Raw genomic sequence first — 13,225 nt, forward strand, 5'->3', positions numbered from 1 at the left:
CGTGTTAAATGGAGGGCAGCGCCATTGTTCAGAGAGAAAAGCATTATCTCTATTTAATTTTTAATACCTGGTTTTAACTGCTGCAGTACGTCTATCCTGGGTTTCCATCCCATAATCCTGCCGTTAATAACCTTCTCAGACTTTGTGAAACTATTCGATCTGTCCACCTTCGGCGTGTCGGCGTTCACCTTCGGCGTGTCGGCGTCCCCTTCGGCGTGTCGGCGTCCACCTTCGGCGTGTCGGTGTCGCCTTCGGCGTGTCGGCGTCCACCTTCGGCGTGTCGGCGTCGCCTTCGGCGTGTCGGCGTCACCTTCGGCGTGTCGGTGTCACCTTCGGCGTGTCGGCGTCCACCTTCGGCGTGTCGGCGTCCCCTTCGGCGTGTCGGCGTCCCCTTCGGCGTGTCGGCGTTCACCTTCGGCGTGTCGGCGTCCACCTTCGGCGTGTCGGCGTCACCTTCGGCGTGTCGGCGTCACCTTCGGCGTGTCGGCGTCGCCTTCGGCGTGTCGGCGTCACCTTCGGCGTGTCGGCGTCACCTTCGGCGTGTCGGCGTCACCTTCGGCGTGTCGGCGTCACCTTCGGCGTGTCGGCGTCCACCTTCGGCGTGTCGGCGTCCACCTTCGGCGTGTCGGCGTCACCTTCGGCGTGTCGGCGTTCACCTTCGGTGTCGTTCTCCGACATTATGGGACATTATACTAAACTTATGTTGGCATGTAGCAGTTAAAAATACGTTGTCCTTCTTGTCCTCCTCCTCCTCCACCTCCTCCTCTTCCTCTTCCTCCCCCCCCCCCCCCCCACCCCACCCCCTCCCCCTCCAGGATCCTGGAGCTCCAGGAGAAGGGGGACCTGGACATCATGAAGCAGAAGTGGTGGCCCAAGGCCGGCCGCTGTGACCTCAGCAGCCTCTCCGGCTCTCACCCTGACGGACGCTCCCTGAAGCTGCAGAGCTTCGCCGGCGTGTTCTGCATCCTGGCCGCCGGCCTGCTGCTGGCCTGCCTGGTGGCCGGGCTGGAGGCGTGGTGGAGCAGCCACCGCTGCCGGCAGGAGCAGCCCAAAGAGGTGACCGAGCACGGGGCCCGGCGGGAGGACACTGCCACACTCTACTTTAAGGACCAGAGCCCCGACTTAGTGGAGCTCCAGTACACCCAGCTGTAGGCTTAGGGGGCGGAGCTAGGGCGGCGAGGTAGGACAGAGTAGCTGCAGGTGCCCACTGATTGAAATCAAATTTGGTCTCTTATGATCACCCCTCTTCCATTTTCTCTGTGTATCCGTCCATCGCCCCCGACCCTCCAAACCACACGACCACGAGCTTCACAACACGCTGATGACACCTCAGCTTCTTCTTTGGTACCTTTAAACCACACGAGCATGTGGCTATTAGCATGTGGCTATTAGCATGACCCCCTGCTAAGAACACCGGCAGACTTTAATGATTAATCCCTTAACCATTCAAGTGCTCCGTCGTGAGGCTCGTGGGTTCAGAACAGATTCTGATTAGCAGGCGAGAGCGAGAACACACGCAGACTTTCTTTTACACTTTTGGACAGTTTTCCATTTCAGAGTGAAATGTGGATGAGCCGTCGAGAGACACAGAAGTAATTGATCAGGTCCAGGAGAAGCTCGCCCTGGGTGTTAACATCCAGGGAGACGTTATCAAATCATTCTGCTGATGTTGCTCACAGAGACTCGAGCTGAATAAAAACCATAAGAAGTCATTTAGCACATCGCTCTCTCTTTAATGAAAGGAAGCCACTTCCACAGCTAATAGCTACACCTCTGGGTTTCAAGAGGAGTTCATTAAACATTAATGCGCTCAGATCAATATTAATGGACTCTGACAACACTGACTCGATGCTCACATATGATAATTGATATGTGTTTAGTGCAAATAGATATCAATTAACGGTACTGAGACTGTTCGGTCATCTCAAAGGTCCATATTATGCTGATTTAACACATTGTAATATGTTTTATGTTATATCTTAATCACAAAACAACATGTTGTGTCCCAGCTCCATACTATATACGAGTATTAACATGCGCTTCAGTGTGTATTTGAATACCTGTTGTTTAATGTTGGGGTAGTGCTGATGAGCAGAAAACCAAAAGTAGAACATTCTCTCTCTTTTAGCTCCGTGTTTGGTCTCCTCCTCCAGCTCCCTGCTTCCTTAGCTGCTAGCTGGTCTCTACCTGAGTCTGCTGGTTGCTGCTGAGCAGGTGGAGACCAATGGGGTTGTGGAAAAGAAAGGTTCAATTTAGGAGAAGGATGGTGAGAGCCTTAAGGAGTCAACCATACAGTCTACGGATGTGGAGCCCGAGTACCAAACATATGAGCTAAGAGAGGCTAAACACGACTGTATAGAACAACAACAAACAACAACAAAAGATCATCTTAAAGATCTCATAAGATGCACCCCCATACCATATATACTTATATAGTTAAATAGTTATAAACTTATATACTTAAATAGTTAAATAGTTATATACGTATGTACTTAAATAGTTATATACTTATATAGTTAAATAGTTATAAACTTATATACTTATATAGTTAAATAGTTATATACGTATGTATTTAAATAGTTATATAGTTATATAGTTAAATAGTTATATACTTATATATATATATATACTTAAATAGTTATATACTTATATAGTCAAATAGTTATATACTTATATAGTTATATAGTTATGTACTTAAATAGTTAAAGTTATATAATTATGTACTTAAATAGTTCTATACTTATATACTTAAATAGTTATATACTTATATACTTATATAATTAAATAGTTATATACTTATATACTTAAATAGTTATATACTTATATACTTATATAATTCAATAGTTATATACTTATATACTTAAATAGTTATATACTTATATACTTATATAATTAAATAGTTATATACTTATATATATACTTAAATAGTTATATACTTATATATATACTTAAATAGTTATATAGTTATATAATTAAATAGTTATATACTTATATACTTAAATAGTTATATACGTATATAGTTAAATAGTTATATACTTATATACTTATATAATTAAATACTTATATACTTATATAATTAAATAGTATTATACTTATATACTTAAATAGTTATATACTTATATACTTAAATAGTTATATACTTATATACTTATATAATTAAATAGTTATATAATTATATATATATATATATATATACTTAAATAGGTATATACTTATATACTTAAAAATATATATACTTAAATAGTTATATACGTATATAGTTAAATAGTTATATACTTAAATACTTATATAATTCAATAGTTATATACTTATATACTTAAATAGTTATATACTTATATACTTATATAATTAAATAGTTATATACTTATATATATACTTAAATAGTTATATACTTATATATATATACTTAAATAGTTATATACTTATATATATATACTTAAATAGTTATATACTTATATAATTAAATAGTTATATACTTATATACTTAAATAGTTATATATGTATATAGTTAAATAGTTATATACTTATATACTTATATAATTAAATACTTATATACTTATATACTTATATAATTAAATAGTTATATACTTATATACTTAAATAGTTATATACTTATATACTTAAATAGTTATATACTTATATATATATATATTTAAATAGGTATATACTTATATACTTATATATATATATATATATACTTAAATAGTTATATACGTATATAGTTAAATAGTTATATACTTATATACTTATATAATTAAATAGTTATATACTTATATACTTATATAATTAAATAGTTATATACTTATATATATATATATATTTAAATACTTATATAGTCTGGAACTGGGGCTCAAACTAGTTGAGGTGACACTTGAACACAAACTGACCTCAGACCTGCAATTCTACCTCAACACAACAACACCTGAACACAACAACACCTGAACACAACAACACCTGGACACAACAACACCTGAACACAACAACACCTGGACACAACAACACCTGAACACAACAACACCTGGACACAACAACACCTGAACACAACAACACCTGAACACAACAACACCTGGACACAACAACACCTGAACACAACAACACCTGAACACAACAACACCTGAACACAACTTCACCTGAACACAAAAACACCTTAACACAACAACACCTGAACACAACAACACTTAAACACAACAACACCTGGACACAACAACACCTGAACACAACAACACTTAAACACAACTTCACCTGAACACAAAAACACCTGAACACAACAACACCTGAACACAACAACACTTAAACACAACAACACCTTAACACAACAACACCTAAACACAACAACACCTGAACACAACAACACTTAAACACAACTTCACCTGAACACAACTTCACCTAAACACAACAACACCTGAACACAACAACACCTGAACACAACAACACCTAAACACAACAACACCTGAACACAACAACACCTGAACACAACAACACCTTAACACAACAACACCTTAACACAACAACACCTGAACACAACAACACCTAAACACAACAACACCTGAACACAACAACACCTGAACACAACAACACTTAAACACAACTTCACCTGAACACAAAAACACCTTAACACAACAACACCTGAACACAACAACACTTAAACACAACAACACCTTAACAAAACAACACCTGAACACAACAACACCTGAACACAACAACACTTAAACACAACAACACCTTAACACAACAACACCTAAACACAACAACACCTGGACACAACAACACCTGAACACAACAACACTTAAACACAACTTCACCTGAACACAAAAACACCTGAACACAAAAACACCTGAACACAACAACACCTGAACACAACAACACTTAAACACAACAACACCTTAACACAACAACACCTAAACACAACAACACCTGAACACAACAACACCTGAACACAACAACACTTAAACACAACTTCACCTGAACACAACTTCACCTGAACACAAAAACACCTTAACACAACAACATCTGAACACAACAACACCTAAACACAACAACACCTGAACACAACAACACCTGAACACAACAACACCTAAACACAACAACACCTGAACACAACAACACCTGAACACAACAACACCTTAACACAACAACACCTTAACACAACAACACCTGAACACAACAACACCTAAACACAACAACACCTGAACACAACAACACTTAAACACAACTTCACCTGAACACAAAAACACCTTAACACAACAACACCTGAACACAACAACACTTAAACACAACAACACCTTAACAAAACAACACCTGAACACAACAACACCTGAACACAACAACACTTAAACACAACAACACCTTAACACAACAACACCTAAACACAAAAACACCTGAACACAACAACACCTGAACACAACAACACTTAAACACAACAACACCTTAACACAACAACACCTAAACACAAAAACACCTGAACACAACAACACCTGAACACAACAACACTTAAACACAACTTCACCTGAACACAAAAACACCTTAACACAACAACACCTGAACACAACAACACTTAAACACAACAACACCTTAACACAACAACACCTAAACACAAAAACACCTGAACACAAAAACACTTAAACACAACAACACCTGAACACAACAACACCTGAACACAACAACACCTGAACACAACAACACTTTAACACAACAACACTTAAACACAAAAACACCTGAACACAAAAACACTTAAACACAACAACACCTGAACACAACAACACCTGAACACAAAAACACTTAAACAACACCTGAACACAACAACACCTGAACACAACAACACTTAAACACAACAACACCTTAACACAACAACACCTAAACACAAAAACACCTGAACACAACAACACCTGAACACAACAACACTTAAACACAACAACACCTTAACACAACAACACCTAAACACAAAAACACCTGAACACAACAACACCTGAACACAACAACACTTAAACACAACTTCACCTGAACACAACAACACCTTAACACAACAACACCTAAACACAAAAACACCTGAACACAAAAACACTTAAACACAACAACACCTGAACACAACAACACCTGAACACAACAACACTTAAACACAACAACACCTTAACACAACAACACCTAAACACAAAAACACCTGAACACAACAACACCTGAACACAACAACACTTAAACACAACAACACCTGAACACAACAAAACCTGAACACAACAACACCTTAACACAACAACACCTGAACACAACAACACTTAAACACAACAACACCTGAACACAACAAAACCTGAACACAACAACACCTTAACACAACAACACTTAAACGCATCAACACCTGGACACAGCAGACACACACGGGAGGCTCATGGATCCGTAAACTACAGTGTGAGCAGGCGGTGCATGTTGTGTGGTTGTCGCCCTCTAGCAATAAGATGTGTGTGCACACCGCCCGTAACCCTGGTTCTTCACTGTGTCACGCCGTATTGATGATGTCACTGTGGACGTGTGTTCTCTATCTCCTCTCCCTCTCTCCATCCATCCCTTTTATTTACTCTTGACTGTCTATGATCTCGTGCAGGTTGCTAAGGATTACAGACTGGCAAGGGTTTCTGGTCCATTGACTTATAATGACATTACAACTGCTTCATCGGAGGGGAGGAGGGACATTTGGACAGACAGAGAGAGAGGCTGGGATGAAGCAGAAGCTATTGATACAGGTCAGAATAGACCTCCACGCAACTACCACCAATAAAACCACCAAGCAAGACACATCTGTGCCATCGCCAAGGTCCCTTTGTTTACAACTCACAGCTGAGCATCAACAAGTCTTCTATGATTCTGAGTTCTGGAAATAAATCTTGGATTTGTCCTTCAGAAATATTCCAGTAAATATAAAAAGAATTGTAAACATTGCAGAGGTTATGTATTTAAAGTGTAAATTACCTTTGGCGACATTGTAATGGTAATTTCTTTTTCTCCATTTCAACCATAATAAGCCTCTATGATGCATGCAGCTGGTAAAATATCCAACAATCTATATATTTAGTCACTTTTTGAAAACAAATTTTGAAGGTGACGTAAAACTTTAAGCTTAAATGAGACATTTTGTTGTTAAAGTTTTCTCGTTGCTCATTAAAACTCCAACCGATAAAACCAATGAAGACAATCAATTACCTTATCAGAAAATTGAACAGGAAGTTATTTCCAGAACCGTTTTAAGCTCCACACAAACGACAAAAATAAAGAACACTGTGCCAAATTAATTTGGTTCTTGATCTGAAAACAGAACGCTTGATCTTAATTGCAATTGATTTGAATTTGGTTGTATTTCTCTTTGCAGATGACGTGATAATTAAAGCGTTGATTGATGCCGGGCCTTGGCCCCCCCCCCCCCCCCTCATTAGAAACTCTTATAGTGCCTTTCTGTTTCTCCTTGCTTTGTTCCAGTTGGCCATTTTTAACTGTGAACACATTTCATAAGGGCTGACCTCTGACCTCACTTGTACATGTTCCTTCACGTGTTGAACAGAACGAATGGCGGTTCCACTGTGAGGGAACCCAAGATATGCACTGGAACAAGTTCCTCAGATGTCAATACTCGTCTCATTAAAATAGAAACTTGAAGAAGAACTCTTTGAGTGGTTGATGACATCATCAGACCGGTTCCAGGATATTTCTCATTGGTAGAAACGCTCTGGAGCAGAAAGCCCCTCAATCTTTGGCCACTCGACTAACTCAGACTCATCTGATCTCCATCCAGGACTTTACTCAGCGGCCTCTCTGCACCTCTCAGACTCCACGAGTCGGTGCACAGAGTATCAGCGAAGGTTCTGCATCCTCAGGTGGAACCGCTAAGCCCCTAGAACCTAATAAAGAACCAGAACCTCAAAGACTGAAATATAATTAAAGTGAATTGTCCATTTGGTTCATGCGTTCGCGGCTGCAGCTGAAATGAAGCCGGCCGGTCAGAGGGTGAACTAACGAGCAACAGTATATATATATATATATATATATGTATATATATATATATATATATATATATATATATATATATATATATATATATATATATATATATATATATATATATATGTATATATATATATATATATATATGTATATATATGTATATATATATATATGTATATGTATATATATATATGTGAAATAAATGTGTTCAATTAATATCACAGTCTTCAGTTTAAACAAAATTGGCTTCAATGTCTGAGCTGAACACAGAGAAATAAATGTAGTAAATGTGTTGAGATCAAAGGCTTTAGGAGTTCCCGAGGAACCACTCAATTAAAAATTGAAGAAATAAGAATAAGAAAATTATTATAATAATAATATCGGTCCCAGTTATTGATCAGCGGAGGCCTTAAACAGCTACTCTTTAATTTAAAGACTCTTCCAGTAATGTTTACTGAGAGGCAAATATATAAATGACAGTATATATATATATATATATGTATATATATATATATATTCACTATTCCATCATAAAATGTGTTTGAAAGCATTCAAATCTTATAAAATTAAAATAACATATCTAAATGAAGAGAATAATTAGTGGCCATCATGTGTTATTAATGCACAGGGCAGATGTGTCATGTGCATTGTTCTGAACTTGTGTCAGTGTGATGACATCATCGGATCTCTTGAGTTGAAGCGAATGCAATGCTGGAGCCGCGGCGTGCTGCGTTCAGGGACACTATGCTTTGTTGTAAAGCGTGCTGCGTTCAGGGACGCTACGCTTTGTTGTAAAGCGTGCTGCGTTCAGGGACGCTACGCTTTGTTGTAAAGCGTGCTGCGTTCAGGGACACTACGCTTTGTTGTAAAGCGTGCTGCGTTCAGGGACACTACGCTTTGTTGTAAAGCGTGCTGCGTTCAGGGACACTATGCTTTGTTGTAAAGCGTGCTGCGTTCAGGGACGCTACGCTTTGTTGTAAAGCGTGCTGCGTTCAGGGACACTATGCTTTGTTGTAAAGCGTGCTGCATTCAGGGACGCTACGCTTTGTTGTAAAGCGTGCTGCGTTCAGGGACGCTACGCTTTGTTGTAAAGCGTGCTGCGTTCAGGGACACTACGCTTTGTTGTAAAGCGTGCTGCGTTCAGGGACTTGCTTTGTTGTGAAGCGGTTGGTTGGTTTCTCGAGTCTTTAAATCTAACGTCCAGTGTGTAGAATATCTGCATAAGGTCAAAGATCAGATTCAATCAGAGGTCTCTTATTGGGTGAAAACCTTGAGACTTCCTGCATTAAGCTCCGCCTCCAACGTCTTTACAACAAAGCGCCCGATTGGCTCCAGGATTGTTTTCCTCCAGACATCAAACCTTTAATATTCACTGGCCAAGTTTGATTTCAAGGTGCACATACAGATTGGTCTCTGTGGCCTCAGCCCCCCCCCCCACCACCACCACACCGCCCCCCTAAACAAAGGCCACATGGAGCTCCAGCAGACCTGAAGCAGTCTGAGAAATCTCAGCCTCTGTGTCCCCCCCTCCCCTCCTCCCCCTGTCTCTCCTCTGTCCTCTTCCACCCCTCTCATAGGACAAGGAGGTGAACCTGGAACAGGTGCATCGCCGTATGAACAGTCTTTTGGACGAGGACTTGGCCCACAAGCAGATCCCCGGCCCCTCTATCGAGATCTCTGCGTTGGACATCGGCAGCATGCAGCCCAGCCAGGCCTCTCTGATGCAGGGTCCGAAGTCCATGCGGGAGTACCCGGCCTCGGGCCTCGCTGTGACCACCTTCCTCCCCGGGGAGGGGGGGCCGCCTCCTCCTCATCCCCATCCTCACCATGGGGGGACCCTAGGCAGGACGCTGGCTCTGTCCCAGGGCCCTGGCAGCAACACGTTGCCCCTGCACCACCCGCTCAGCAGCACCATGCAGTGCAAACACAGGGCCCCCAACGGGGGGCTCTTCCGGCAGAGCCCTGGCAAGACCCCCATGCCAATGTCCTACCAGGCAGTCTCCGCAGGACCCATACCCGGAGCCATTGATGCCACCCATAGTACGTCCATATAGTGATGTGGGGGGGTCGCTCCTGGACTTTTGGTTGTGAGGCGGGTTGAGAAGAAAAACATGTAAAAAGTGAAGAAAAAAAAGATTTTGTATCTCACTTCCTGTTCAGAAAAGCCGATGTTACAAAAAAAGAAAATGTAAAAGGAAATGTAAAAAAAAGCGGGTTGGCGGGTGTAATTTTTCTCTTGTGCATATCTGTAAATACCAAGAGGACAAAGTACGGTTAAAGTGTATTTTGAATATTCTCAATTTTTGAGAAGATTAGTTATAAAAAACAAACAAAACGAGATAAAAAAACATATTTATATATATGTATATATCTAAGTATATGTATATATATAAATATATATATATAAATATATTTATATATAAATATATATATTTATATATATATATATTTATATATACATATACACATTGATAAAAAAAGTTATGACTGTTTGAATGGCTTTGTAAATTTTGTTCAATATGAAACAATGACGCGAAATTCATTGTGATTGTTTTCTAAGTGCTGAAATTAAACGATGTCTCTCCACAACTCATTGACGTAAACGACTACCCATGATGCACTACTGTAGGGGCATTCTAGTGTTGGACACCTCCTGTTATGCACCTCTGTACCAAACCTATAAATATATATACATCTTCAGCATCGGACGAAAATGATCACAATCTTTCTTTTCTTTTTCATTTGTATTAAATATATAAGATACATTGTTTCTTTTTCCAATCAAAAGTCTACATTCATCTTTTGTGTAAATGGTGTATCGATCAATAATGGGGGGGAGGGGCTTCATCTTTTACACACAGCTGAGTGGCTCGTGTCCTCCTCATGGCGTCGGTACTGTGAGGGGGAGGAGTCTCAGCCTGTCGGGCCGCCATGACGCTGTGAAGGTTAAAGTGTTCAAGGGTGGAAGGACGGAGGAGACGAGCCGTCCTCACTCGCAGATATTATATATAATATTAATTAACAAACACGACAAACAACTGATGGTGAAAAGTCTGCATCCAAACCTTCATCCGTCCCACGATGATCTTTTCTCTGGACGCCGAGTTCACTTCCTGTGATGTGATTCCTTTAATTCAACAGCGCTTCATTTGAATGGGAATAAAGACCCGTTGCCATGACACCTGAGAGCGTTGTTTCCTTTCTGACTCAGACTGTGTTCACCAACACCAGTTCGGCCATTTCTCCGTCGCCATCTTGGTTTTTTTGCAACCACTCAACAGGAAGTGACCGTTTATAAGAGGAGGGACCTAGAGACCCCGTATACGTCTCTGGTGTTGACCTGTCAATCACCTTGTAGCCCCGCCCCTAAAGCATCCCCTGCTTTATGGTCTGTTTGACTCTAAATGACCATAATTTACTAAATGAACATCACGCTGTATTGAAGAAGACTTGAAACTAGAGATTGAGACCAAAAACTAATGTTTACAATGTTTACTGAGGGAATAAATCAAGAGAAGTAGAGTCATTTATATAGACTTCTATACAACCAGAGGAGTCGCCCCCTGGTGGTCAGGAGAGAGAATGCAGCTTTAACACATGAAGCATAGACTTCTATACAACCAGAGGAGTCGCCCCCTGGTGGTCAGGAGAGAGAATGCAGCTTTAACACATGAAGCATAGACTTCTATACAACCAGAGGAGTCGCCCCCTGGTGGTCAGGAGAGAGAATGCAGCTTTAACACATGAAGCATAGACTTCTATACAACCAGAGGAGTCGCCCCCTGGTGGTCAGGAGAGAGAATGCAGCTTTAACACATGAAGCATAGACTTCTATACAACCAGAGGAGTCGCCCCCTGGTGGTCAGGAGAGAGAATGCAGCTTTAACACATGAAGCATAGACTTCTATACAACCAGAGGAGTCGCCCCCTGGTGGTCAGGAGTGAGAATGCAGCTTTAACACATGAAGCATAGACTTCTATACAACCAGAGGAGTCGCCCCCTGGTGGTCAGGAGTGAGAATGCAGCTTTAGCACATAAAGCATAGACTTCTATACAACCAGAGGAGTCGGCCCCTGGTGGTCAGGAGAGAGAATGCAGCTTTAACACATGAAGCATAGACTTCTATACAACCAGAGGAGTCGCCCCCTGGTGGTCAGGAGTGAGAATGCAGCTTTAACACATGAAGCATAGACTTCTATACAACCAGAGGAGTCGCCCCCTGGTGGTCAGGAGAGAGAATGCAGCTTTAACACATGAAGCATAGACTTCTATACAACCAGAGGAGTCGCCCCCTGGTGGTCAGGAGAGAGAATGCAGCTTTAACACATGAAGCATAGACTTCTATACAACCAGAGGAGTCGCCCCCTGGTGGTCAGGAGTGAGAATGCAGCTTTAACACATAAAGCATAGACTTCTATACAACCAGAGGAGTCGGCCCCTGGTGGTCAGGAGAGAGAATGCAGCTTTAACACATGAAGCATAGACTTCTATACAACCAGAGGAGTCGCCCCCTGGTGGTCAGGAGTGAGAATGCAGCTTTAACACATGAAGCATAGACTTCTATACAACCAGAGGAGTCGCCCCCTGGTGGTCAGGAGAGAGAATGCAGCTTTAACACATGAAGCATAGACTTCTATACAACCAGAGGAGTCGCCCCCTGGTGGTCAGGAGAGAGAATGCAGCTTTAACACATGAAGCATAGACTTTCCTGTTCTGGTTCTGATACTGGAACCGGTTGAAGACCAGGTCTCGGTAAAAAGAGTTACACTTTTTTTTGTTGCTGAAGCTCCGTTTCTTTTGCTTCTTTGACGGTTGTTTCCTCGTGGATTGTTTCCGGGTCGTCACGACGATGACGTGATGGAAACCAAACGTCTTTAACAGAAGAGGAGCTGAACAACTCACTCCTCTGTTCTATTTAACCTGGAGAACAAAGAGCTCTCCGCTATTCAGATATATGTCTTTACTTTGTTACACTGGAGAATTTCACGTCATATTCTTGTTTACGGTATTTTATATTTTTTCTCTCCTGCAGTCATTTTACTCTCAATCCTCATGAGGTCCATCATCACCTGCAGGCGCGACGGAGGGCGTCATTAACCCAGAGAGTAATCAGAGGAGGATGAAGGAGTTCAACCTCCACTGCTCCTCGTGTTCATCATGATTATGTCTTCGCACACGCACACACGTACACACATACACACGTACACACGCGCGCGCACACGCACACACGCACACACGCAC

At 41.1% G+C, this 13,225-nt stretch overlaps 1 protein-coding gene across 1 annotated transcript in view; it reads left to right on the forward strand.

The window, feature by feature from the left end:
* Nucleotides 1-10,037, forward strand: part of LOC117748339 (glutamate receptor ionotropic, delta-1-like) — a 278,598-nt gene extending 268,561 nt beyond the window's left edge. The window contains exons 16-17 of the mRNA XM_034557989.1: nucleotides 816-1,056; nucleotides 9,561-10,037. Of these exons, the coding sequence (XP_034413880.1) occupies nucleotides 816-1,056; nucleotides 9,561-10,037 (718 nt within the window). The remainder of the gene's footprint in view (nucleotides 1-815; nucleotides 1,057-9,560) is intronic.
* The last annotated feature ends 3,188 nt before the right edge of the window (nucleotides 10,038-13,225 follow it).

This window comes from Cyclopterus lumpus, chromosome 19 (assembly GCF_009769545.1).
Source record: "Cyclopterus lumpus isolate fCycLum1 chromosome 19, fCycLum1.pri, whole genome shotgun sequence".
In the NCBI taxonomy this organism is placed as follows: Eukaryota; Metazoa; Chordata; class Actinopteri; order Perciformes; family Cyclopteridae; genus Cyclopterus; species Cyclopterus lumpus.